The sequence below is a fragment of the Chlamydomonas reinhardtii genome, chromosome 10, assembly GCF_000002595.2.
Source record: "Chlamydomonas reinhardtii strain CC-503 cw92 mt+ chromosome 10, whole genome shotgun sequence".
Lineage (NCBI taxonomy): Eukaryota > Viridiplantae > Chlorophyta > Chlorophyceae > Chlamydomonadales > Chlamydomonadaceae > Chlamydomonas > Chlamydomonas reinhardtii.
In genome coordinates, this window is record NC_057013.1 from 2,131,241 (window position 1) to 2,156,835 (window position 25,595).

The 25,595-nt window shown below is 66.8% G+C and overlaps 2 protein-coding genes across 2 annotated transcripts; both read right to left on the reverse strand.

The window, feature by feature from the left end:
* Positions 1-129: 129 nt before the first annotated feature.
* Positions 130-6,885, reverse strand: CHLRE_10g433500v5 (uncharacterized protein). Its single transcript, XM_043066681.1, has 5 exons — positions 6,470-6,885; positions 3,426-6,303; positions 2,948-3,210; positions 1,497-2,687; positions 130-1,333 (listed from the first exon to the last, which is right to left on the reverse strand). Exons 2-5 carry the CDS (start codon positions 6,277-6,279, stop codon positions 341-343), a joined length of 5,301 nt encoding a protein of 1,766 aa, XP_042920078.1. The 5' UTR covers positions 6,280-6,303; positions 6,470-6,885; the 3' UTR covers positions 130-340.
* Positions 6,886-6,989: 104 nt separating this feature from the next.
* Positions 6,990-24,905, reverse strand: CHLRE_10g433550v5 (uncharacterized protein). Its single transcript, XM_043066682.1, has 30 exons — positions 24,609-24,905; positions 23,957-24,085; positions 23,597-23,722; positions 22,908-22,964; positions 22,338-22,553; positions 21,839-21,902; positions 21,432-21,496; positions 20,794-20,928; positions 20,219-20,460; positions 19,789-19,876; positions 19,445-19,507; positions 19,111-19,176; positions 18,619-18,739; positions 18,073-18,149; positions 17,638-17,709; positions 17,267-17,305; positions 16,980-17,014; positions 16,650-16,742; positions 16,345-16,457; positions 16,024-16,098; positions 15,608-15,745; positions 15,204-15,370; positions 14,130-14,258; positions 13,353-13,766; positions 12,978-13,069; positions 12,591-12,715; positions 11,859-12,175; positions 11,313-11,495; positions 10,901-11,154; positions 6,990-10,636 (listed from the first exon to the last, which is right to left on the reverse strand). Exons 1-30 carry the CDS (start codon positions 24,768-24,770, stop codon positions 7,819-7,821), a joined length of 6,675 nt encoding a protein of 2,224 aa, XP_042920079.1. The 5' UTR covers positions 24,771-24,905; the 3' UTR covers positions 6,990-7,818.
* Between the last annotated feature and the right edge of the window lie 690 nt (positions 24,906-25,595).

The following is a 25,595-nucleotide window of genomic DNA, read 5'->3' on the forward strand; positions in this document are numbered from 1 at the left end:
GGCCCGGCTGCTAGGCGTGTGTACGCGTCATGACCAAACACAATTGCCGTGCTGTGTGTGCTGTGCTGGTGGACTCGCTGTGGCGTGCAGAGCTGCCGGCAGTAATGCACTAGGTGCGAGCAGCCCTGTTCGCCATTTCCTCTGAGCGATGAAGCAACATGCGCAGCCCTGAGGCCAAGTGTTCGTTAGCCAGCAAGTGTGTCGCGTATGTCTTAAAGCGGCCGCAGCCGCCTAGCCCTGACGCGCAAATAGTATGAATATTATTGTGCCACCCGTAGCGACGGGTCGCTGCCTACTGTGGCTTGCTCTGCCATCGACACCTGAGGTAGCAGCAGGTCCATCACGCACAGCGGGAGGGCGAAGTAGGGCTGTGAGGCACTGGGCTCAAGCCGCCGCCACCGCCACCACCCAGCCACAGCGCCCGGCCACTGCCCGTACCACCGCCGCCACCGCCTCCTGTCGCCAGTGCTTGAGGCCCAAGGAGCGCCGCCGCGGCGCCCGTGACCAGCCTGCTGTTGACCGCAGCACGAATGCCGCCGCCGCCACCGGCGCCCACGCCACCACCCGTGGCAGATGCGGGCGTGAGGCCCACAGAGCTTGACAACAGGCTGTTGCTGCTTGTGCAGCGCCGGAAGCCAAAGGAGTGCACGGCGGAGCTGACGGCGGATGAGCCGCCGCCACCACCGTTGCCGGCGCCGGCGCCGCTTCCATAGCCGCCACAGCCGCTGCTGTCTACTCGACGTAACGAGCCGCTCAGGCTGTCAGCGGCGCCGTTGCCGTTGCCAACACAACTGCCCGCAGCACCCTGACGCAGGGCGGCCGAGCCCTCAGACCCGATCGACCCCAGCGCATGGCCTGCTGGGCCCAATGACGGCTCGTCATAACCGCCACTCGCCGATGCGTCGCCGGGCGCGCCACCGCCGGCACCCGCCGCCGTCGTACTACGACTCATTCGATGGCTGCTGGCGGCGCTGCGGGGGTCTATCGTCCTCCACAAGACCGGGACCGGCATTGCGGCGGCGGCGCCGCCGCCAGCCGCAGCAGCAGCGGCACCACCAAAGCCGAATGCAATGCCACCGGCGAGCGACACACGCGGAGTGGCGCAGGCGCTGCTGCGGCCAGAGCCGCCACCGTTGGCCCCGCCGCCGTCGCGGCTCTGCCGGCGCGACCCCTGCTGGTGCTGCTGCATCTGCTGTGCGTAGCCGGGTGTGCCGGGGACAAGCAGCTTGGACAGCTTGGGCTGCCATTTGGAGATCATGGCGGAGCTCTCACGCCAAGGTGGGATGATCAGGCCCTTGGAGCGGAGCGCCAGAGCCAGCTCATCACACAGCACCTGCATACATGCATACAGCCCACAGCGAGTCAGTAAGAGCAAAACACACACGTCTTCGCTTGCGTACATGCATGCCATTGCAAGCTCGTCGATTGCGTTTTCAACACTGGCCACGACGACGGATGAACAGCACACGTTTGCCGCACTGCTGCTGGTCACCCACCTCCACCACCAGGGGCAGCCGTTCCTCGGCCCCCACGTACACACGCGGCAGCGCCGCCACTAGCGCATCGTAGCGTGGCGTGGGCATCGCCAACTCGAACTGCTCCCGCAGTTCCGGATCCACGATGATGACGCCCGGGTGGTACGGCAGGCCCGGAAAGCCGCTGGCGGCGGCGCCTGCTGGCGGCGCCGCCGCGCCGACGGTGCCGTACGCGAGGCTGTGGCGGCGGCGGTTGAGGGTGCCGGCGAGAGAGGCGGCGGCGGCGGCGTTGCTGCCGGTTGATGCGGCGGTGGCGCTGCGTGCCAGGGAGGCGGCGGCGACGGCGGCGGCGGCGGGCGATGGCGGACCGCTGGGCATGAGGCCCGGAGGCAGCGGAACCGTGACGGAGAGGAAGGTGTGGCGCAGGTTGCGGAGGCACTCGCCGCCACTGCCGCCGCCGAGCGCGTGTGTGACTGCAACGTCGTAGCCCCGCGCCGTCAAGCCCTCGGCGAGGTGTGCTAGCAGGTCCGAGTCTCCGGCCGCGGCGCCGGCGGCGGTGGAGATACTGGCGGCGCCGATGGTGGTGATGCTGCCGCTGCCGGCGCTGCTGCTGGCGCTATGGTTGCCGGTGCCGCTGCCAGCCGCGGTGGCCGCGGCGCTCTCGTTGCTGTTGCTGAAGCGCCCCTCAGGGGCTGCGGCTCTGACGGCGGTGGTGGCGGCGCCTGCTGCTGCTGGCGCCGCCGGCTGGCCCTCGGCGTCGGCCGATGACTTGGCCACTGACTGCCGCGGCCCCATTTGCTCGCTTGCATGCAGGCCCTGGAGCACTCGTTGGCCGGAGATGCTGGCGCCACCGCTACCGCCCGAGTTGACCGCTGACGACATGTGCCGCGCCGCCGCCGCCGCCACGCCGTCAAGAGGCTGGCGCGCCGCCAGCTGCATTGGCGCCTCCGCCAGCAGCTCCGCCACCGCCTCCGCCACCGCCTGCTCCGCCGGTAGCGCCGGCTGGACCAGTGTCCGCAGCAGCGAGCACAGCTGGCCGATGAAGACGACATCAGCGGCGCTGCCGCCGCCAGCGACGCCGCCAGCACTGCCGCCGGTGCCGTCCCAGGTGACGGGCCGTTCGTGTGCGGTCAGCGGCCCGCGCGGCGGCGACGGCACGCCACGCCGCATCACGGCACGCCGCAGGTTGGACGCGAGTGCAGACGCCAGGTCCTGTGGCCAGGCAGTGGAGCACGGACGCACGGTGCCGTTACGGATCCGGGGCCGAGCTGCAGCACGTAGGCATGCGTGTCTGTCCCAGCCGCAACCCACTCATCATCCAGTCCTCTCCCGCTTCCCTCCACGCCGGCAGTGTCCCGCAAACCCCACGCCTTACTCCTTCCCAACCCCATCTCGCCCGCACCTGTGCCAGCACCTTCATGCCCTGACCCAATGCCCGCACCCATCAATGTCGCACCCATGCCCGCACGCACCTTCATGCCTAGTGCGGTCGCGGCAGTGCCACGCAGACCCACGCGCCGCAGGGCCAGGCACCCGCGCGCCGCCGCCGCCAGCGCCGCCACGCCGGCGTCACCCAGCTCCGCGTTGCCCGCCAGCGTCAGACTGGCGAGTGCCGGCATGTCGGACAGGCAGGCGGACAGCGCGGCGGCGCCCATGTCTGCCAGGGCGTTGTACGACAGGTCCAGGACGAGCAGCTGCCGGCAGCTGCGCAGACCCTCGCACAGCGCGGCCAGGCCTGCACGACACACGGAGGTGAACAAGGAGCACGAGCGGTCACGGACCCAAACACGTGTCTGCAGCACAAAGATGCCCATGCGGCCCGCCCGCCCTGATCCGTTCCGCCACGCCACGCAACACCCAACACTCCCCGCACACACACACACGCACATATATACACACACAACCACTAAAATCAGAAAACCCTCCACACTCCCAACACGCGCTCCTCACCGTCGCAGGTGATGCCGCAGTGGGACAACGTGATGGACTTGACGGCGCCGGGGCACAGCGCCAGGAAGGAGGCGATGGCCCGGCACGCCGCCGGCCCCAGCAGCCGCTTGCACAGGAACACGTGGCGGTCGGGCGCGGGGTCCAGCAGCAGCTGCTGCAGGTAGCCGTCCACGGCAACGACGCCCGACGGCTCCAGCGCCGCGCGCAGCGACGCCGGCAGCGGCATCTCGGGGAGCGGCCCCGGCGGCGGCAGCTCCGGCGCGTAGGCGGCATCGGCGGCGGCGCCGTCCGCGTCGGCGTCGGCGGTGCGGCTGCCGGGGCTGCGGCCGGCGGCGGCGGCGGCGGCGGCGGTGCTAGTGGTGTCGTGGTCAACAGGTGGCTGGGAGGGGTGGAAGGGTAGGTCGAAGCGCAGCAGCGCCCGCACCGCCGCCGCAACCTTTTCGCCGTCCTGGGGCAGACCGAACGCAACGGCCGCTGCCGTGTCGCCGTATCCAGCCGCCGCGCCGCCCGCAGCGGCTGCCGCGAATGCCGACGCGGAGGTCAAGGCCGCTTCGGCCAGACGCGGCGTTCCGCTGGTGCCGTTAGTGCTGGTGCTGTTTCGGCCAAGCTGGTGCGTGAGGCAGCCGCTCACCAGGGTGCTGCCGGCGACGCCATCATCTGGAAGATTGTCGTACAGCTGAGGTGGCAGCGCCATGGCCGAAGCGCTGCCGCCGCCGCCACCGACCCAGCCGGCGTGTGTGTTTGGCAGCTGCAGCCGTGGGTCCACGGTGGCGAAGCTGCCACCGCCGCCGCCGCCGCCGGCTGACGGCGCCGCCAGCGAGCGCGGCGGCGCAAAGGCGCCGACAGAGCGGAACGCTGCTGCCGCAATGCTTCCAGAAATCGGGCCGCTGGCGAACCCGGGTAGTCCGAGCGAGGTGCCGGCGCCGCCGCCCCCGCCCGCCCACGGCGGCGTACCCGCCGCCGCCGCAATGCTGGCGGCGCTGGTTGGGCCGAAGGACCCAACGTACGGCACCGCGCCCATGTGTACGGCAACGGCGCCGGCTCTTTGCATGGCCAGTGGCGTCGCGTGGTCGCACGACACGCTCCACCCCAGCGCACGCGGCGCCATCTCGCCAGCCACAATGTGGTACCCGCTGCCGCCGGAGTTCAAACCGGCCAGAGCATCGGCGACGGCTATGCCGCCGCCACCGGCGAGCGAGGCGCCGAGCGCCGGGTGCAGTGGCGGCGGCGCCGGCGGCGGCGCCGCCGAGGTCGAGGCGATGTCGGCGTTTTCAGCGAAGGGCCCGCCGGAGTTGCAGTCGGGGCAGTGTGTCACGGTCACGGATCCGCAGCGGCCGGAGCCCGACAGGCACATGGTGTAGGCGGGTTCGGCGTCCGGCAGGTGGCGGCGGCGGTCCCCGGAGCCCAGCTGCGCTTGCATGTGGGTGTGGTGGTATGCGCCTGCCAGGCTCGTCTCGTAGCTCTGGATGGCGGCGGCGGCGCTGCTGCTCACACCCGGCGGCATACGGCTGCTGCTTGCCGCTGCCGCCGCGGCGGCGGCACCAGCAGCGTTGCCAGTGAACAGGCTTTGCCCGCCGGCGTGCACGTGCACGACTGGAAAGGGCACCGCGCCGTCCCCAGGCTGCGGCAGTGCCGATGGCACATCCATGGGCGCCTCGCTGTCAACACGCCGCATCCAAGGCGCCGCCGCCGCCGCCGCCGCTGCTGGTCCAGTGGCGGCGGCGGCGGCAGCAGCCGCCGGCCTGGCGCCCAGGCCACTGACATTCACCGCTGTCACCCTGTCCACTAATCGCTCCACTGACACAATGTGGGCAGACTGCGGCGGCTGTAGCGGCTGTAGCGGCTGTAGCGGCTGCAGCTGCCGCTGCCGCTGCACACCGCCGCCCGTGTCTGTGTCTGAGTCCGCGTCCTGCTCCGGCAGGTCGGGCAGCCGACTGAACCCGGGCACCAGACCCACCATCGCCGCCGCCGCGTAGGCCGGGTGCTGGTGCTGATGGGGATGCTGGTGCTGCTGATGGTGGCTGCCGCCATATGCCGGCCCGGGCCCTGATAGGTGCGGGCCGCTAGACAGGAACAGCGCGCCCCCGCCCGCGCCGTGCGGCCCCGCGGCGCTCGGTAGCACCATGGACACTGTGCCGCCGCCGCCACCGCCACCACCACCACCACCACCACCACCGGCGGCACCCAGGCCCAAGCCGCCGCAGCTGCCGCTCACGCGAGTACCGCCGCTGTGGAGTGATCGGGAGCTGCGGCCGCCGCCGCCGCCGCCGCCGCCGCCGCGGCCCGCCAGTCGCACGGCGCCGCCCGTGGCGGCGGCCGCCTCGCCCTCGAAGAGATCCGTCTCCAGGCACTGCATGATCTCATCGTCCACGTCAGCAGTGGTGGGCCCCGAGGGCAGGCAGTCCAGGAATGATGACGCCCGGCTGAAGCCTGCGGTGTGCGTGCCGGCGCCGCCGCCCGTGCCCACACCCATGCCGTGGCCTGTGCCGCCGCCGCCTGCGGCTCCCATGCCCGTGGCCGTGGCGGGGTGTAGGGAGCTGGGGTGGACGTAGTGGTAGCCGTGCGCGCTCACCGCGCCCGATCCGGCGCGTGAGGTGGAAAAGCCGCTGACGCCGACGCCGACGGCGACGGCGGGAGCAGCTGGTGCTACTGCTGTCGCTGCAGGCCCGTGGCCCGGCAAGAGGTGCGCCTGAAGCAGCTGCTGGTGTTGGTGCTGCGCCTGCGCCTGCTGTTGGTAGTGCTGCTGGTGCTGGTGTTGGTGGGGACTCGACAGCGCCGTCGCAGTATGGAACGGGGTCAGCGGCGGCCCGGCACTGGGGCCCAAGTCAGCCGCCGGGAAGCCCCCTGTAAACATCTTGTGCGCTCAGCGGAGTTCCGCCTGAGGTGCATAAGAAGAGGGAGGAAGGCGGCCAAGGGGGAAGGGTGCAGGGGCAGCTGTTTGCGGGCGGCTGGCACAGCAAGGGGGAGTCTCCGGCACCCCGACGCGCGCGCCAAAAGGGCCTTTGAGGAGGTCCCAGCTGCGGCAATCAGCGTCGCGTAAGCACCTGGGTCGGCCGCAGACAACAACAACTGCACAGCTGCATTCTCGCTGGATGGCTGCGGGGCCGTTCGGCAGTGAGCGATTCTGCCATTCGACTTCCCCACATACTGTGTGATGCAGAGTCTTGCTATATTGTATGTATGTATGTACGTATGGAGTAGTCCTGCAATACTTTGGCTGCCGGTGGCAGCAAAATGACTGAAAGCCGCGGGGCTGCGGCGCCAAAAGCCTTGTTTGCTATAGTGCAAATCTTCACTGTCCCCGCGCCGCCGGCAACCAAGGAAGCGGAACCTACGAGGATGGCCTGGTATACTGGTGGCCTAGGTGGACGATCAAGTGGACAGGTCAACAAAAAACCCCGCACGGGGCCACGGGGGTCGCGCGTTTGGTCGCTCAGCTTTCGCCCAGAGCGCTCTGCTGTGTTAATTTCACAAGTATGGCCACACTCTCTAGCTGAATGCAGAGACCGCTGGCCACAACGGACTTGCTGCTCCTGAGCCGCCTTGAAAGACGACAAAACGCGCTTCACTTTGTACGCGACCCTGCTCACCTCCGCTATCTCACAGCCTCATCTCCGTCGCCCCAAAGTCTTCGCCGAAAGTCCACCTGACCAGCAGTGCACGTGGGATGGCAGGTAACCGCGAACGGCCTTCTTTCCTTTGTAAGCTTATATTGTACTCCGTGTTGAGTTGAAACTCCTATGGCGCAGATCAAAGAAGATAGGTTCGTCGAATGCCGGGTCAGAGCAACCTGGGCGCGGATGATGGCAACCTTTTTGGGCAGATCAGGCGCTGGTGTTAACGTTTAAGCAGTGACGCGTATACTATACTGTGACGATTAATATGCAATTACAAAGACGTCGTTCGGATCAGAGACAGACATCGTCAGACCCCTAGTAAAACAGCCCTGCACGCTTGCTCAAGTAAAGCCATCACGACAAATGCACTGTACATCTTCCAACAATAGCTTGCCTGCCTTCATCGTGACAGTCACCGAAGAAGTGTTGGATGTATGGAGTGTCGACTGACCGGTCTGCACAGCAGCACCGGCAGACGGAGCTACTGCGCAAAGTCGCGGTTTGACACGACGCACGATGCCTACTTTACCGCGCGCACTCCTCAAGACTGGGCGGCGCCGCAGCAACTAGAGGACTGGGCGGCGCCGCAACCTGCCGCAGCCAATGCTGGCAGAAGCCCAGCAGAAGCCATCAAGCCAGCCATCAAACCAGTCAGCCTGCCGACTACTTTACTGCGCCCAATGCAGCACCCCAGCGCTGTTGGGCAAGCACACGCACACCACACGCACACCGCTAAGCACACGCACACCACACACGCAATACGCACACGCACGACTTCAGTCTGAGTCTGAATCGCTGATCAAGATGCGCTTTAGCAGCCCCGCCGCCGCATGAGCTGGCCGGGTAGGCGCCAGGCCCACCTGCTGATTCTGGTGCTGCTGCGGCGGCTGTGGTTCTGCCGCCGCTGCCGCCGCTACACCCAGCTCCTGTACAGAGCCAGTCGCCCCGGGGGCGGCCCCAGCAATGCCTGGCCCCGCTGACGCAGCGGCAACCCCAGCTGTAGGCGCAGCACCCGTGCCGGGCACAGCGTCCGCCGCCAGTGCTACTGGCGGCGCCTGCACCGGAATCAAAATCGGCACCGGAACCGCGGCACGCACCCCCGCACCGCTGGCCTCGGACGCTTGCCTCCCGCTGGCGCCCGCGCCACTGCCGCCGCCGCCACCTCCCTCCCCATCCCCATCAGCGCCAGCACCACCACCGCCAGGCATCACACCGGCGGCGTTCCGGGCTGCGGCCAGGTCCGCAAGTCGCCGCTTACGCACCGGCTGTGGCTGCAGCCCGGGCTGCGGCTGTAGCTGCGCTGGCAGCAGAGGCTGCAGCTGCGGCGGTGGCTGCGCTAGCAGCAGGGGCTGCAGCTGCGGCGGCGGCTGTGGCTGCGCTGGCAGCTGGCCCGTTGGTTGCGCCGCCACAGGGTCTGCTCCTCCCAACGGCGCGGCTGTGAGGGAGCGCCCGGGCAGCGCCCGCCGTGCCTGGGAGGGGCCGATCGCCATTGCCGCTGCTGCCGGGCCTGCAGCCGCCCGCCCCTCAGCTGCAGGCACTTCTGGTCCCGCTGCTACAGCTTCCGGCGCGCCCGCCACCGCCCCTGCGTCTGCTGCTGCTACAGCCGGCGGCAGCTGCACCACGCGCGTGAAGATATCACCGAGCGGCTGCGGCCGGCCGGAGCGTGTGGGGGTCGCGCCGCCGCGGCGCTGCCGCTTGGGTCTCGCCGCGCCCGCCTCCGCCTCCGCCGCCTGAATCTCCTCATTCACAAACTCCTCCTCGGCCCCTTCCTCAAATGCCTGCCCATGCGCCCCTAAGTCCTGCAGGCCTTGCTCGGCCCTGGCCCCCCGGCCGGGCACGGCTGGCGGCGAGGCGGCGGGGCGCTTGCGCGGCGCCTGCCGGCGCGATCGCGGCCCAACCGCCGCGCCCGGCTCCGCGCCTTCGTCGGCCTCGGAGCCGGCGCCATGGCCGTTGCTGCCGCCGCCGTCGCTGGAGTCCGCCCCTGCAGTGGCGGTGGCGGCGGCGGCGACCGCCGCTGCAGCCTTGGCGGCGGCACGCCTTCGAGGTCGGGCTGGCACGGTCGCCGCCGCCTCCTCCGGCGCCCCCTCCTGGCTCCCACCACCGGCCCGGCCCTCTCCGCCAACAGCCGCCGCCGCCGCAGCAGCCCGAGACCGACCGCCGCGGCCGCCGCCGCGTCGCCTTGCAGCGGTTCTCTTGTCAGCCGCCGCCTCGGCCCCTGCGCCTTCTGCACCCTCCTCGGGCGCCTCGTCTCCACCTTCCAGCAGCCCATCCACATCCTCACCTCTCCGCCTGTCCCTCCGCAGCGCGCCGCGCCGGGTGCGCCCGCGTGACGGCGTCAGCTCCGGCTCGTCCGTCTCGCCGGCGGTGCCGCTGCCCCCAGTCTCATCCGAAGCACGGCGCTGCCGCCGCCGGGCTGCCGCTCCCCTGGACACCGCGGCCTTGCTCCCCCCGCCTGCGCGGCGTGTGCCGCGGCCCCTGCCCCCGCTCCTGCCCCTCCCACGGCCCCCGCCCACGCTGTCAACACCGCCGTCACTGACACCACCAGCCCCTTCGCCACCGCCCGCCGCACCGCCAGCCCGTGTCGCACCTCCCGAAGCCGTCATGCTACTGGTTCCGCCGCCGCCGCCACCAAGCGACGACGTGCCGGCAGTGCCGCCGTCGGAGCCGCCGCCGCCGCCGCCGTCGGAGGACCACCGCTGGCCACGCCGCTGCCGGCCGCTGCCGCGCCCCAGCTTGGCAAGCTGGTCGGGGCCGGGCAGCGGGATTTGGAAGCGCTCCCAGGGCCAGTAGCGAATGAACTCATCCGGCGGCGGTGCGGCGGCCGCGCCGTCCGCCGCCATCGCAGCTGCTGAAGACAGGGGCGCACCTGCCGACACCATACTATCACTGCCGCCATTAGCAGCGGCAACAGCTGTGGCATCCTGTGCCTGGCCGCCAGGGGCTGCGGCCGCGACGCCAGCTCCGCCTCCACCGCTCTGCTTGAGCCCACCACGCTCCTCCCGATCTTCGTCTTCGGAGCCGCTGTCGAGACCCACAAGCGACGTCCACAGATTTGCAAGAGTAGCGGTGGCAGTAGCCGCCGGACCGGCTGTAGCCGCCGGCCCGGCTGCAGCAGCGCGCGCTGCCGTTGGGCCGCCGGCCGCGGAGTCCCCCGCTTCCCTGGGACCCACGCCTGTCCCTATCGCGGTCCCTGCTGCTGCAGCGCCCCTTGCGCCCTCCTCCTTCACAGGTGCCGTGCCGCCCGCCGTGCGCGCCCCTGCTGCCGGCGCTTCCACCGCTGCCCCAGTCGGCCCGGCCTGCGCCGCCGGCGCCAGCTGCCACTCCGCCGGCGGGCGGATGCGCGGCGGGTACTGCAGCTCTGACAGGCAGCCCAGCGCCGCCACACGCCCCAGCTCCTCCTGCTCCTCCTCCTCCCGCTGCTCCTCCTCCTCCTCGTCCTCGGCGGCGTGGTTGAGGTAGGGGTTGGCCGCGGCGGCGGCCCCAGCCGCGGTGCGGCGCTGCTGGCGCTCCGCACGCCGGGCCGCGGCGGTTGCGGCTGCTGCGGCTGCCGCAGCGGCGGCGTCTTCCGCCCGCTTCAGCGAGTCGCGGGCCCACCTGCAGGGCGGCGGCATATGGGGTGGGGTTGACAACGGCCCATTGGCATCAAGGGCTCAGGGGTGCCTGCATCCTACGCGTGCATCCGCATTCCCGCCTTCCTGCTCTCCTTCCTACAACCCGCCCCTGATCCTGTCCTCCTTCAAGGCCGGCGACTCCCCCTGTGCTCCGCTAGTTTGGCTTGGTTTGGTTTCGTCTGGCCTGGTATACACAACTCCCTCCCTCCCTCCCTCCCGCCCTCCTGCTCCGCGGACGGCCCCTCACCGCCAGTCCACGAGCTGCACCGCGCCCACCGCCTCCACCACCTCCGCGCTGGGCCGCTCCAGAGCCGCGCGAATGAGCGACAGGCAATGCGCCTGCGCCGCCGGCAGGGAGGCCGCGCCGCCGCCCGCGGCAGCCCGGCCCTCCGCTGCTGCGCCCTCCGCGGCTGCGCCTTCGGCCTCCGCCTCCGCCTCGGCCTCCGCCTCTGCGTCCTCGTCTTGGGCGCATGCTGACATGTCGATCAGCGCCTCAATCACCTGTAGGGGCAGGGCAGGGTTTTCAGAAGCGGCCAGTGCTTACCCAGCGTCCATTTACCTTCTAAGATTCCATGGGGCGTCGGTTCACAGCTATAGAACATCCCCAGCAAAGCGCGGCAAAGCAAACAAAGCCTGGCAAGGTCACCTCCCACGGTCACCTCCTCTGGACTGAAGACGCGCTCGCCGCCGCCCGCCACGCCCGCCGCCGCCGCCGCCGCCTTCAACGCCGCCGTGCCTGGATCCCGCTCGTCCACTCCGTCGTACAACACCAGGTGGGTCACACGCTCGTCCCACATGTCAACCACTGTGCCGCCGTTGCGAACGACGGCGGCCTTGAGAGCCTGTTGCCGGCGCAGACATGGCGAAACGAGAAAATGTGCGTCAGCCTGGGATCACAAGCAAACGAGCATTTGGTGCAGGCAAGAGGGCCCCGGAAGCAGGAACGTCACGACGATCACGTGAACCACACATCCTTGAGACGCCCCGCGGCTGGTGTGAGCGTGTGTGTGCAGGTGTGTGTGTGTGTTAAAGAGCACAAGGAAAACGTTGCGCAAAGACAGTGTATGCGATGCAGCAAAGCGACGGTTTACGGATGTTACCTGAAGTTGTGTGTGTGTGTGTGTGTGTGTGTGCGTGTGTGTGTGTGTGTGTGTGTGTGTGTGTGTGTGTGTGTGTGTGTGTGTGTGTGTGTGTGTGACACTCACCTCCACGCGGTCGCGCGCCTCCTGCTGCGCCCAGCGGTGACCGTTCGCCACCGCCTCTGCAACGCCCGCCATCAGCCCGCCCGCCCCCTCCTCGGCCTCCTCCTCCTCTTCGGCCTCCCAGCCCCCTCCCTGCTGCTGCTGCCGCCGCTGCTGCTGCCGCCACCGCTGCAGGATGGGCGGCTGCGGCATGAGCGGCTGTAGCTCAAGGAACAACAGCCGCAATCCGAGGAACATGGATCCAGGCGGCGGCTTCTCGCCCACGTCCCGGATCTCGTCCCGGATCCGCCGTACAACGTCGTCCAGCGTCTCGTACAGCGCTGTACGGCGTGTGCATGTACGGCAGGGGCACGGTACGGCATAAGTCAGTCGTCCGAGTGTGACAGGGCTGGCAACGGACCGGAGAGGTGAGCGCGGGAGCGGCATGCGGGGATGCCTTGGCACGGTTTGGCACAGGCACGCGGGTCGGCGCTGGTGGTCAAGTTGTGCTCCGCTAGGCTCCACGCGTCCCCCCCGCTGAGCTGCACACCAACTGGCCACCTGTGCCGCTTCCAGCCGCATGCACTGTACGGTATACCGCAACAACATCCCGGCGTTAACTGACAATACCGCTTATGCCCCACGTTTGCAGGGTGCAGACCACATTGCAAGGCCCCACACACTGGCATCTGTCATCGCACTGATTTACTTGTGCTTCCTAACACGATCTAGCGGCTGCTACTGCAGGTCACTCACTGGTGCGGCCGTCGGGGTTGCGACGAGCGTCCGCCTGCCGCGCCCGCCGCCGTGCGCGCGCCGGCATGGCCGTCGCCGCCTCCAGCGCTGCCCTCGCCTCCGCCACCGCCGCCGGGGTCACGTGCCTGAGGCCGCAGCGCCACATCGGCCCAGACCGACAAGGGAACCCGCGAGTTTGCTTGGGTTGGCGGAGCATTTGGGGCCCCACTTTGCGCCTCGCCACGTCTACCAACACACCACTGGACTACCGGTGCAGTACCGTAGCTGGCAACACAGACGGCATCGATATACAGCGTGACAACCACGCCAATGCAAATATCGGTCATATAAGTAACAGCATAACACGTAGTAACAGTAAGAGTAGCGGCCGCCGCGCCGGCGTCGTGCCTGTTCAACAGCGCCTCCAGTCCCTCCGCGGTGAGGTGCTGGAAGTAGGGCGCGCCGTGGGCGTCCATGTCGGCACAGTGGCGCTGACGGGTCTGCGGGGCGGGGGGTTACACGCATTAAGTTTACGAAGTGAAGTCGCAGCCAGGTACAAAGGTATACAGGGGGGGTGGCGGCGGAGTCAAGTCGGGTGCGAGCAGCATGCTTTACGCCCATTGCATTCATGCGGCGTGCTGCCTGACGCCAGGACGCAGACACTTCGGCGCACGCAGGCGCGGTGGCATCCTTGCGTGCGAGGTGTATGTGAGGAACGCACCACCCAAGTCCGAGATCCCCCTCGCCGACCCTCCCCACTATCCCACCTCCCCTAGCTCCTACCTGCGGGCATATGCTCCAGGCCAGCTCGGGCGGCGGCGGCTCCAGCAGCACCCCCCGCTCCGCACACGCCTGCAGCCACTCGGGCCGCAGTAGGTCGGCGTGTGCCGACACCGCTGCCAGCCAGGCGTCAGGCGCGGCGGGACACACCACAGACGAGAACAGGGCGGGAGCCGTGGCTAGGGAGGAGGAGGCGGGGGCGCGGGCGGTGGTGATGGCGGTGGTGGGTGCGGTGGCGGTGGCGGTGGGCTGGGGCTGCTGGGAGTAGGCCTGGGTGGGCAGGGGCCGGGCTGTGGTGGAGGGCCCGGCTGTGGCGGCGGGGTTGGCGGCAGTCGCTGTGAGCGGGCGGGGCGGCGTGGGCAGGTTCCAGTGACCCACGATGACGTAGGAGGTCGCCTGCGGCTTGTCGGCCGACACCTGTATTTGTGTGTGTGTGTGGGGGGGGGGGGTGCGTGTGTGTATGTGTGTATATGTGTGTGTGTGTGTGTGTGTGTGTGTGTGTGTGTGTGTGTGTGTGTGTGTGTGTGTGTGTGTGTGTGTGTGTGTGTGTGTGTGAGTGCGCGTGTGTTCAGAAACACGAGATAGGGGACACGCAGGCTGTGTATGTCAGCGGGTGCTGACATGGCTGCTGGAGGAAACAGCGATAGATGCGAGCTGGCGCGGACGGCTTCCTAGCGCGCACACACACTCACAGACACACACGCGACTATACACCGCTTGTTTCCCTTCCCATTCACAACCACAACCAGCACCACATCCCACACAACCACGCTGACTCACGTAGTTGGCTGACTCCCGGCCGCCCAGCCGCCGCACCAGCGCCGCCAGCCGCTGCCGCAGCCCCGGCGGCCGCTCGCAGGCGCGCAGGTGCACCCAGCGACCACCCAGCAGGTCCTGGTCCACCGCCACCTGCGAGGAGGCAGTACGTGTGTGTGTGTGTGTGTGTGTGTGTGTGTGTTAAAAAACGAAACGAAAGCCCGCCCAATGACGCGACGGAGTTACTTACCGATACCCACCATTTTACCGAGCGTCGCGTGACTGTCGTGACCCAGGTAGTCATACTTACCCGCGATAAGCCTGGAACCCCACGGGCGACCATTCGGCCTGACCCCGCGATGCACCTGTATGCGTCCATGCTCCGCACCCTGGGCGCGCTAAACAACGTTTACCCAGCACGCCTAATTCCCGTATTCCCGCCCGCTGGTCGTAGTCGAGCTCACCTATAGGCAAAGGTAGAAGCATGGGCATAGGGCGGCAGCGAGGAAGTGTCACGGGCATGTGAATGGCAACGGCGATAAGAGAGGCGGCGTGCAGCAGACAAGCTAGGTATCACGCGTCCCAAATCCCGCCCACTAAGTACAATAACACTATTGGAAGAGGGCGAGTTAGTGGTGGCACTGCGACTAAACGGGGTCGAGGCTGCATGGGGGACGTGGCGGGCGGCGGTTGCAGCGTTTCCAGACGCGTGTCAAGCTGGTGTGTGTGCGTGTGACGTGTGTGTGTGTGTGTGTGTGTGTGTGTGTGTGTGTGTGTGTGTGTGTGTGTGTAGGGTGCCACAGAAACAACCACTCCTTTCAAAGAATGTGCAACGACCCAACCACGAGTGGGCAGGTGGAGGGAACAAGGGCTGACGGGCTGGACGCCGGTTGCCCTGTCCGGTGCGTTGTCCTGTGTCCCAGCCAACCTACAAGCCGCACCTGGCGGCATCGCCCCCACCCCCACAGCCCTGCACGCCGCACACCCAGGCTGCTGCATCCTCAACCCCCAACCCCACGCTCTCCTGCCTCCTCGCTCTTTTGCATCAGTTTCGGATTGCATCTACCACCCCCACACACCCACACTCCCAGCACCCACGTGCGACATGTCCAGTGGCCGCAGGTGCAGCGGCACGTGCGCCACCGCCACCTGCCGGGCCGAGGGGCCGCCACCGCGCCGCCCGCCGCCGCCCCCGCCCCAGCGGCCGCCGCCGCCCTGGCCGCCGCCGCCGCCGCCCCGCTGCGCTGAACCGTCAGCCAGGCTGTCTGCGTGTGCGCGCGGCATGAGGCAGGTTGGGCGTGGGCAGGCGTGGGTGGGTGGTTCGAGAACTCAAAACCCAAGAGTGCATGGGTGGGTCAAGATGGGTGTCGTGCAGCGCAGGGTTCAGGCTCATATTAGGCTGTCTGCAAATGCGGTAAGCCTCCGGTGGGATGACTGAGGTGTGTAGCAGCCATGCCACGTGACACACACACACACACACACACACCCTTTCCCCCACCCACCCTTCCTGGCTGCCACCAGTCGGTCCAGCTCGTCCACGCTGTTGGCGTCCGCCGGCGCCTTGTCACCCCGCACCGCCGTCACGCGCGGGAAGCGGAGGCTGTAGCGGCTGGCGAACACCTGAGACTGGATGGTGCGGACTGGCAGGAGGGGCCGGGAACAGGGGGGCGGCGGGGGCAGGGGTGGGGGGCGACGGTGGGAGGGGGCAGGCACGGAAGTTGGGTGTAGGCAAGTATCAATGTCACAATATTGGGGGTGGTGACAGGTGGACGGGCGGCCCGCGCCTCAGCTTCCCGCCGCGTCCTCACAAGCCTCGCCTACGAGACACGCCTCTTTGGCGCCCAACCGCCCACCAACCGCCCACTAGCCGCCCACCAACCTCTCTTCAACCGCCCCAACCACCGCCTCCAGCACCCACCATCCGCCTTCACCGTCAGGACCAGGCTCTTGAGTGGGTCGCGCACCCACACGTCCGGCCGCTCCTTGGCGTCACCTGTAGGCGGGGCCGGGGGGCCGGGGAGCCGGGCGGGGCCGGGTCGGGGCCACAGGTCCGGAGTTGGGGCGGGGGCAGAGAGCACCAGGTCAAGGCGTGCCCACCGGACATGTGTGTGTGTGAATGCACGCACATGGAAACAGAGATACACACATGCGCATCAGTCCGTCTTGTCCCCACATAGCTAGGCAGCCACAACACGACGTCGGGGTGTGTGGCGCCTGTCCTGTCGTGCCGGCCACCTGCCTGTGACGCGGTAGCAGCGTGGCGGCCGCTGCCCCGGCCCCAGCTCGATGAGCAGCGGGCGCAGTCGCTCCCGCACGTACTCGTACTGCTCCGCGTTCAGGCCCGTGCCCACCCTGCGGCGCGACATGTTTGGCGGCGTGGTGGCATGGGTTTTGTGTAGTTCGGGAGGAGAAATGAGCGCACACACACAGTAATTCTGGCGCCGCTTGGGCGGGCTTCGTTTGGTACACACGAACACAGTGTTGTCCGTGCGTGATTATCAGCAACAACCGCCTGCACAAAGCTGCACAAAGCTGCACTCGCACCTGCAGAAGCTGACGAATGTGGAGGGCTCGGCCCCGGGGGTGGCGGGCGCCTCCGCCAGCGCCAGCAGGAACTCGCTCAGCCGCCCGCCGCGCCTGGGTGGGGCGGCGGGGGTGCGGGGCGGGGTTTTGGCGGCTGGGGTGTCACGTGTGCCGCTCCCGACCCCAAGGCAGGTGGAGTGGCGGTGAGTGCTCCTACTCGATGTGGGGCACTGCAGGTGCAGCGTTGCACTGCACCGTCCGAGGGCCGGGGAATGAAACCGAGCAGCGCCCGCCACCCGCCACCCGCCGCCCGGCCCCCAGACGCACCCCGGGTGGGCCCCCCGCACTCACCTGCCTCCGGTGCCCCACATGGCGCCGATTACCACCTGTGCAGCACACCACCCGGCAGAACACACACTCTCAAAACATTCGTTCCGTGTTTCATCACACGCACACGTACACACACATACATGTACAGAGCGTGATTTCATGTACGGGGTTGGAGCGGGGAGACAAGGTGGGAAAACCGGATGCCATGCCAAGCCATGCCATCGCCATGTCAGCCCACCACAACCACCACCGCCAGTCAGTCAGCCCAGCCCGGCTAACCACCAGACCACCACCAGACCACCACTCACGCAGTCGAACTCGGTGCTGTCCACGTAGTCCGGCTTCACCTGCGTAATGATGATGACAATGACGTGTAGTTGTGTGTGTGTGTGTGTGTGTGTGTGTGTGTGTGTGTGTGTGTGTGTGTGTGTGTGTGTGAAGGAACACAAGCACAACCAACCAGCACAACCAACGCCCGCAGGACACTTTGTAGGAGACAACCTTTGTATGGCATGCACATATGCCAATGCACATGGGCGGCACGGCACACGCCAGCCCATGTGCCCCACGCACTTGTGCTCCCCATCCCCTCCCCCTTGGCACATGCCCAGTACCACCGCCTCAGCTATGTCCTCTCCACACGCACGCGCGCACGCACACATGCACACGCACGCCCCACCTTGAGCCAGCTGCCGGAGCGGTCGTTGAGGCGGTAGGGCGACTCCACCAGCTTCACCACTATGCCCTCCTCCTGCGTGTGTGCGGGGCCAGGTGCGGGGGCGGTGAAAGGGGCAGGTGCGGGGGCAGATGCATGTGCGAGGGCGGCGACAGGGGCTAGGGGCAGGGGGGATAGGGGCAGGCCGTGTGCAACTGGGTAGGCCAATGTGTGTGTGTAGGCCGCCCGTGCGCACCAGCCCCAGCGCTCCGCACCGACTGGGTGCTTTGCTCCTTTGGAGCCCTCATGTATGCCGATTTGGGTGCACGCCCATACGTCTGTGTTCCTTCAGCGAGAAACCAACTCCGCACGGAGTCGAAAACCCAAGGTCCTTTGGCCCTGCCCCCGCCCCCACGCCCCCACCCCCCCACGCCCCCACCACCCCCACCCCGCCCCCACCTGTCTTGCAATGGCCCTCTCGTACACGTCCCGAATGTCCTCCTCGCCCTGGCCCTCCTTGCTGTAGGCCTCACCGCCTGTGTGTGGGGGGGGGTTTAGGAGGGGTGCAGGAGGGATGGGGTGCAGAAGGGGCGCAGGAGGGGGGTGCAGGAGGGGGGCAGGGAGGGGGGCGGGAGCAAGGAGGGGTGCGCAGGGGGGGGGCGTCGTAAGCAGGCGCCGACGCGGCTGGGCACGCATGGTGGCGTGGCGTGTGGGGCGTGTGTGGGAACCATGCAGCTCGTGGCAGGGCGGGGCGAGCTCCAGTCCACGTGTCGCAAGAGATTTGCTCGCGCCCACACACACACGCAACCTGCCGCCATCTGCATCAGGTGCCGCCACGCTCCACCCACCCACCCGGGGACCCACCCAGCACTCAACCGGCACGCACGCACACGCCCACGCCATGCCCACGCCCACGCACACGCACACACGCACACATGCACACACGCACGCCCACACCCACGCCCATGCCCACGCACGCACGCACACGCACACGCATGCACGCACCCAGCAGCGGCAGGCCTGGCAGCAGCGGCACGGCCCTGAAGTGGATGGCCCCCGAGGTGCCCAGCGGTATGCCGGCCTCCGGTGCGTCACGCAGCGCCTTGCGGACCAGCCTGTGCCGCTCCTGTGTGTGTGTGTGTGTGTGTGTGTATGTGTGTATGTGTGTGTGTATGTGTGTGTATGTGTGTGTGTGTGTGTGGTAATGCCCAGTCAGAAGTTTGAGGCGGTATGTGGGCGGGCGTGGGAGGTGTAGCAAGGAGGCGGGTGGTGAATACGGAAGGGGAGGGAGGCAGAGGGCATGGGGTCGACGAGGGAGGTGGTGGAGGCTCACGCTGCCGAGCCGAGGCACAGCCCGAACACACGCATACACACACGGCTTCGTTTTGTTGTTGTTTAACACACACACACACACACACACACACACACACACACGGCGCCGTCTCGGCAGGCTTCGTGTTGTTGACACATATACACACACACGTGCAGTCGGCTCACCCTGAGCGGCAGGTCCAGCACACTGCCTCCGTCCACGTACAGCACATCGAACACCACATACACCACCTGAGGGGAGGCGGAGGGGGAAAGGGGGGACGGGGCGAGAGGGAGGAGGGAGGTAAGGTTTGCAGAAAGCCACAAGGTATGGGGTGGGCCCTTCCCCTCCCTTCTAATCCTTCCCGCTTCTCCGGCTGGCTCCCCACTCCCCACCTCAGCACTGCGTCCCACCCCCACCCCCAACCCCTCACCCCAGCCCATCCCCACACATACCACACACCACACACACACACACACACACACACACACACACCACTCCCAGCCCTACCCCACCCACCTCGATGTCCTGCGCCCGGGGGAAGACGTAGTCGGGGTCTGACGTCATCACACTGTTGCCCATCTGCGTAAGTGTGAGTGTGTACGAGGTGAGGGGATGTGGAGAGGGGGTGGGGTGGGGTGGTTGCGGGTGTGTGTGCGGGGCAGGCAGGCAGGCAGGCAGGCAGGCAGGCAGGCAGGCAGGCAGGCAGGCAGGCAGGCAGGCAGGCAGGCAGGCAGGCAGGCAGGCAGGCAGGCAGGCAGGCAGGCGGGCTGGCAGGCAAGCAGGCAGGCAGGCAGGCGCCTACCCCTATACATGCCCACATGCCCATACGCACGCACGCCCACACGCCGCCACGCCCGCACCTTCATGCGTATGACCTGGCCCGGCCCCGCGCCCCTGTTGATCGCGTCCATGGCACTGGTCAGCCCGCCGAAGGGCTCAAACACCTGCCTGCGTGTGCGTGTGTGTGTTTGGGGGGGCAAGGTTGATTGGAAAAGCGGTACAGGATGCAAGGGCGAAGTCGTTACCAAAGAAGCGTTAAGGGATTTGCAGCCGCTGTCGTTCGTCTGCTCCCGCGCTATTAGAAGTACACACCGTGCATGCACGCATCAATGCTGCACCACACAACGGCACCTCCCCCCTCCCGCGCTCACCCCTGCACCACCACCTTTCGATACCCCTCCACACCCGCACGCTCCCTCATGCCCTTCCCTTGAACCCACCCCACCATTGGGTTCGGTATTTAGGCTGGTATCTCGTACAACCCCCACCCTACCCCCCACCCTCACGCACCTGGCCTTGTTCCACACCACCATCTCGCCATCCAAGATCAGTCGACCCTCGCCTCCGCCTGCTGCTCCTCCGCCTCCTCCCCCTCCTGCTCCTCCCCCTGCTCCTCCTGCTCCTCCTCCTGCTCCTCCTCCCCCCAGCTGCTGCTCCAGCGCGGGCGCCAGCACTCCGAAGTCACGCAGCTCGCCGTGCTCCTTGCCGCGCCGGCTGAAGAACTTGAAGGCGCCAGGGCCGGTGCGGTGAACCTGTGTGTGTGGGGGGGAGCATGGGGCGGGCAGGGCGGGCGGGGGCGGGTGCGTGGGCGAGAGGGCGGGCGGGTGCGTTGGACACAGGGAGGCAGAGAGACAGCGTATGTGTGTGAGAGAGAGTGTGTGTTGGGACTTACTGGGTATGATGCAGAGAATCTCTCTCTTACACATATACACACACATCTCCCTCGTGCCTTTGAACTTTTGTTGGGACTGGTGGAAACCTCCCATAAACTACACACCCCATCACCATACACACACACATCACACACACACACACGCACACACACACACCTGCACACGCGAACATGCACACACGCGCGCACGCACCTGCATGCGCTCTCCATCGAACTTGACTTCCACCACGAAGCGCCCCTTGCCCCGCAGCCGCCGCGCCGCCGCCGCCACGCCGCCATCGCAGCGGTCCGCCAGCTGCGGCTTGGCGGCCTGGCCCGGCTCCACCTCCTGACAGAGTGGGTGTGGGGTGGGAGCGGGGTGGGGTGGATTGTAAGTACCAGCCCATACTAAACCAAAAACCAACGAATACGAGCGGAGCACAGTGGGAGTGGAGTGGGAGTGGGAGTGGGGTGGGGTGGGGTGCCGGGTTGTTTTGATCATCATAAGGATGAAGGGAGTGTGAGAGGGCGTTGCGCGGGCAGAGCCCATGTGCAGGAGTGCCAGAGGCATGCATCAGTGGTGCGATCGGACCGGTGAAGGGGCAGGTTGGCGTAGTCCCGTAGTGTGCAGCGTATTCCTAGGCCCCAACACTCGATTTGCAATGCAACGTCATCAGGCGTTCATCAGTGATGGCTGTAGGGTCTTAATGTCTCAAGCGCAGGTGCCGTACGCGGGTGGGGTGCAGGAGGTGTGCAGGTAAGTGCGTTTGCGACGGTGTGTTGAAACAGCTACTGCCCTGCAACCCATCGCCTCCGCCCCTGCCCCCACCCCCGTGCCCCCCCGGCCCTCACCCTCTTCTTGAGCCTCACTCGGCGGTCCAGCAGGTCCGTGATCACCTTGCGCAGGTCCATACACACTGGGGGCGGGGCGGACGGGGGCCGGGGTACTTCATTCCAATCCCGAATAAACAGGGGGCGGGGCGAGGTGGGGTGGCGAAGGCAGCGGCTATGTAAGGAGCAGGGAAGAACGAGGGGCATGGCGGTGTGCCCCCCCCTCCGTGTGCCAACCCGTGTGCCTCCCGGGTGCTCCTTCTTTTCCTGCGACTCAACCACCCATTCGCCCTGTGCCTCCTACCACACCCAAACCAACACCCATACCCACACCCACATACGCGCCCTCACGCAGACATACACACACACGCACATCCACACTGACGCCCCTCCCCCCCCCACACACACACACACGCGCTCTCCCTCACTGTTCCATGCGTCCTGGGCGTCTGGGTGATACTCGCGCAATATAGTCTCGGCGGAGATACCCAGCTGCGGGGGGGGAGGGGAGGAGAGGGCGGACGAGGAGGCGGAGGGGTGAGGGGCAGAGGGGCGGGAGGTGGCGTAGGAGAGGAGGAGGCAAGGCGCAGCATGAGTCCAACAGGGCAGGCAGGACAGTCGGGAGGACGGGAATCGAACCCACCCGACCACCTGCAAGCACGTACACCTGCAGATCCCAACCCTACCCCCCCCCATAGATAAACTGCCCCTTACACACACACACACACACACACACACACACACACGCACGCACGCACGCACGCAAACGCCTCCGCCCCAACCCCTGCACCCTCTGCTACCCCCCTACGCCTCTGCCTGTGCTCCGCTAGTTTGGCTTGGTTTGGTTTAGTTTGGGCTGGTATCTATAACCCCCCACCCCCCACCCCCACCCCCACCCACCACCCCCACCACACCCACCCACCCCACCTTGAGGTCGCGCAGCACGATGCACGTCAGCCACTTGGCGCCCAGTGGCGAGCAGCGCTGCAGCAGACCCCGCAGCACTGCGGTCTGCCGCTCGCGACCGCGACCGTTGCCGCCGCCAGGGCCGCCGCCGCCAGGGCCGCCGCCGCCGCCGCCGGGGCCGGCCCAGGGCCCTCCGGAGGCCGAGGCCGCCGCCAGCTCGTCGAGTCCTGCGTTCACCTGTGCGATGCCAAGGAAGGGGGCTTACATTCATGATTAACAAAGGAAATGGTAGACGGTTGGCAATCGGGTCGGGGGCGGGTGTTGTTGATGCCAAGCCAGGGGGGATGAAAGTTGGGTGTGAATGCTGGAATGGCCCGTGTGTATGTCGTGTTGCATGCCGTACCCGTCAGAGGTGGTTGAGGTAGGCCCCCAACACACGACTGCACCCGCGCCCCGCAGCCTCCCCCCCTTTTTTGTACGTGTGAGTGCCCGCTGCCCCCGCTGCCCCCCTGCCCCCCCCCCCCCGCCCCCCTGCCTCCGGACACACACACACACACACACACACACACACACACACACACACACACACACCTCTTGCAGTGAGAGGCCGTCAGACGGGTTGGGGCGCAGGTACTTCACAAACAGCAGCTGCAGCGCAATGGCGCGTGGGGGGCGCCAGATGGGAGGGAGAGAGACGAAGGGTCGACACGACGTGTGTGTTAGTGGCGGGTCGGGCGGCTCGGGCACGACCAGTGAAGCCGGCCTCTCGCCAAACCCAGCGATATACACTCATTCGCCAGTCACTCCACTCCATCGGCACATCAAACTTGTGATCTAATCACTCCGTTCCTCACGAACGCCTACCCCTCCCCGCAAACCCCTGCTCCGCCACAGCAACATTCTCCCTGTGCTGCTTCCCCTCTACCCCATGCCTCTACCCCCTCCTCTCTCTCTCCCTCTCCACCCAGCCCCCTCCTCCATCCTCCCCCTCCTTCCTCCCTCCCCTTTCTCCCCCAGCTCCCCTAATAACACACTCATACCCACACCCACACTCAGACACACACGCACGCCCTCCCCCCCCCCGTGGGCTTTCTGATGGGAATCAGAATTTGCGGAGGGCTCGGGCAACATAAACCCTCCCTCCGGGTCACATACCCCCCCTTATGAATTGGACTCGCTCTACTTTGGGCTGTTCCCCTAAACCCCCCCCCCCCAAAGAAGACTTCTCTTGCTCCCCACCGCCACCGCCACCCCCACACCCGTACGCCTCTCCTCCGTACCTCGTACATGACCTTGTCGAACTGGCCGCTGCTGAGGTGGCCCAGCTGCCGCCACATCTTGGCGCGCTGCGTGTCACTGGCGCTGGCGCCCACAGCCAGGGCCAGCACGGCAGCCAGCTTGGCCTCCTGAGGGCGGAACAATGGGGGGGCAGCGAGAGGGGGTTGGGGGGCGGAAGGGGTGGGGTTCGGGCGGAGCCCTGTGCCCGGAGACGAAAGGGTCTATGTACAATAGGCGATGGTGGTGTGGCGATGGTGACTGAAGTATCATAGTACGGTACGATGTAACATATGTACCGTATTAAACATACGCACACGCCGCTGCCCCTTCACCCACACACGCGCATACACACACGCCTATACCTTGAGGTTGTAGTTTCCCCGCTCGCGCTCGTCGTGCTCCCGCGGCAGCAGCAGGCGGTACAGGCCGTACAAGTCGTCGCCGTCCGTACGGGGCACGTGCCGTGACATGAAGCGCTGCAGCACCAGCACCTGCCGGGTGGGAGGGGGGCGTGAAGTAGGGGTTGGAGGGGGGTTGGAGGGTGTGTGTAAGTACCAGCCAAACTACTTGACCGAACCGAAATGCAAAAGAGCGAGGAGGAAAGCGTGGCCTATGCTTTGACAAGGGAGCGACATTCGGGGGTGGAGGGGGCGTGGATTAGGGGGCGGAGAGGAAGATTAGGGGAAACGGGAGGGTGTGGGAGGAGAGCACGGGAGGAGTGGGGAGGGAGGAGATCGACTCGGGGTAGTGAAGACAGCGCTTGCGTGCATCGCGCGTCTCTCTACGGACGCAATGTGGCCCTAATGACACTTGTGATTTCGACACAAACGACAGTTACGCACATGGGTACGAAAGCGCAACACGCCTTGCCAGGGGAATGGGGCGTTTTGCCAGTCAACGCGCGCGTTTACGTACCCCGGCCAGGCAGCCACACACCCACACCCCGCCCCGCCCACACCCCTGCACGGCTCACCCCGCTACCTCGCGCCGGTTGGCCCCCAACCAACCAGTCACCTTCTTGCGGTCCTTCTGCGGCACACGCTGTAGCCGTTCCAGCAGCTCGCTCGCAAACACCTCGAACTGGATTTGGCCAGCCGATGGCGCCTTGCCCGCGGATGTCGAGCCCGGTGCCTGGCCCGCAGCTGCCTGGGAGCCCGGCTGCGCTTGCGACGCCATATGCGCCTATCGTTATTATATAAGTCCTCTTTTGTCATGCATACTCAGTACCAAAGCTTTCGAAACCGGTTTTGCTTAATACCTCCTAAGGCCCGCCCTATTGTCATAATGGCAAGCTTCTGCTGAGTATGAATGTAAAACATTCAGTGGAAAGCGTAGGGATGAAGTCAGAGTCATGCGTGCTGTGCTCCAACGTGTTGACTCGGCACCATTCCGGATCCCCATCCACAGCGGCACCTCGCAGCGGGGGCACGCCATGCAGGCTGCCTGCCAGCAACAAGGCCAAACGTTGGATGCAATGCTGTATGACAGCACCCCCTGGGGCTGCATGAAGTGACTCATAGCAGTAAGTGTGTACCGTATCCCTAGTACCGTAGTCATGGGCCCCCAGCGGCGCAGGTCTGCGCGCGGGCATCCCCGGTGTTGACTATGCACCCAGCTTCTTTTGCTGCTGCAGGCACTCTCATACACAGGTGTACACCAAGGTGACAGGCAGGCAGGCAGGCAGGCAGGCAGGCACCTGCTTCGGACTTCGGGTCGGCCATTGGGCAAGAGGCCAGCGGTTGAGGCAAGCCATTAAGGGCCGGCTTACATATGCCCGGCCGCGTGTGTGATGCGGCTTGGGCAAGGCCGCAGAGGCTTCCCACCCAGTGCTCGTATCTTCCTTCTTTTCGACAGAAATTTGCCCAAAAATGCCTCCGGCGGAAGAAATTTTTGATTCTTGTGGCCAAAAATCTGTGGAAACGCTTCAGGTTTGGAGGGGTCTTTCTGAGATTCGCAGAAGACATTTTAGGGCGTTTCTGTCACTTGTCGGGGCCCAAGGCA

Bases quoted from the DNA above. Each gene is read 5' to 3' on its own strand.
- CHLRE_10g433500v5 (XM_043066681.1), bottom strand. From the start codon at position 6,279: ATGTTTACAGGGGGCTTCCCGGCGGCTGACTTGGGCCCCAGTGCCGGG. The intron at 3,211-3,425 runs GTGAGGAGCGCG...TGTGTCGTGCAG, and splicing joins CTGCGGCATCACCTGCGACG to GCCTGGCCGCGCTGTGCGAG. The intron at 2,688-2,947 runs GTGCGTGCGGGC...GCCTGGCCACAG, and splicing joins CGACCGCACTAGGCATGAAG to GACCTGGCGTCTGCACTCGC.
- CHLRE_10g433550v5 (XM_043066682.1), bottom strand. From the start codon at position 24,770: ATGGCGTCGCAAGCGCAGCCGGGCTCCCAGGCAGCTGCGGGCCAGGCA. The intron at 18,150-18,618 runs GTGCGTGCATGC...CCCCACACACAG, and splicing joins GCCAGGCCTGCCGCTGCTGG to GCGGTGAGGCCTACAGCAAG. The intron at 13,767-14,129 runs GTGAGTCAGCGT...ACACAAATACAG, and splicing joins GCCGGGAGTCAGCCAACTAC to GTGTCGGCCGACAAGCCGCA.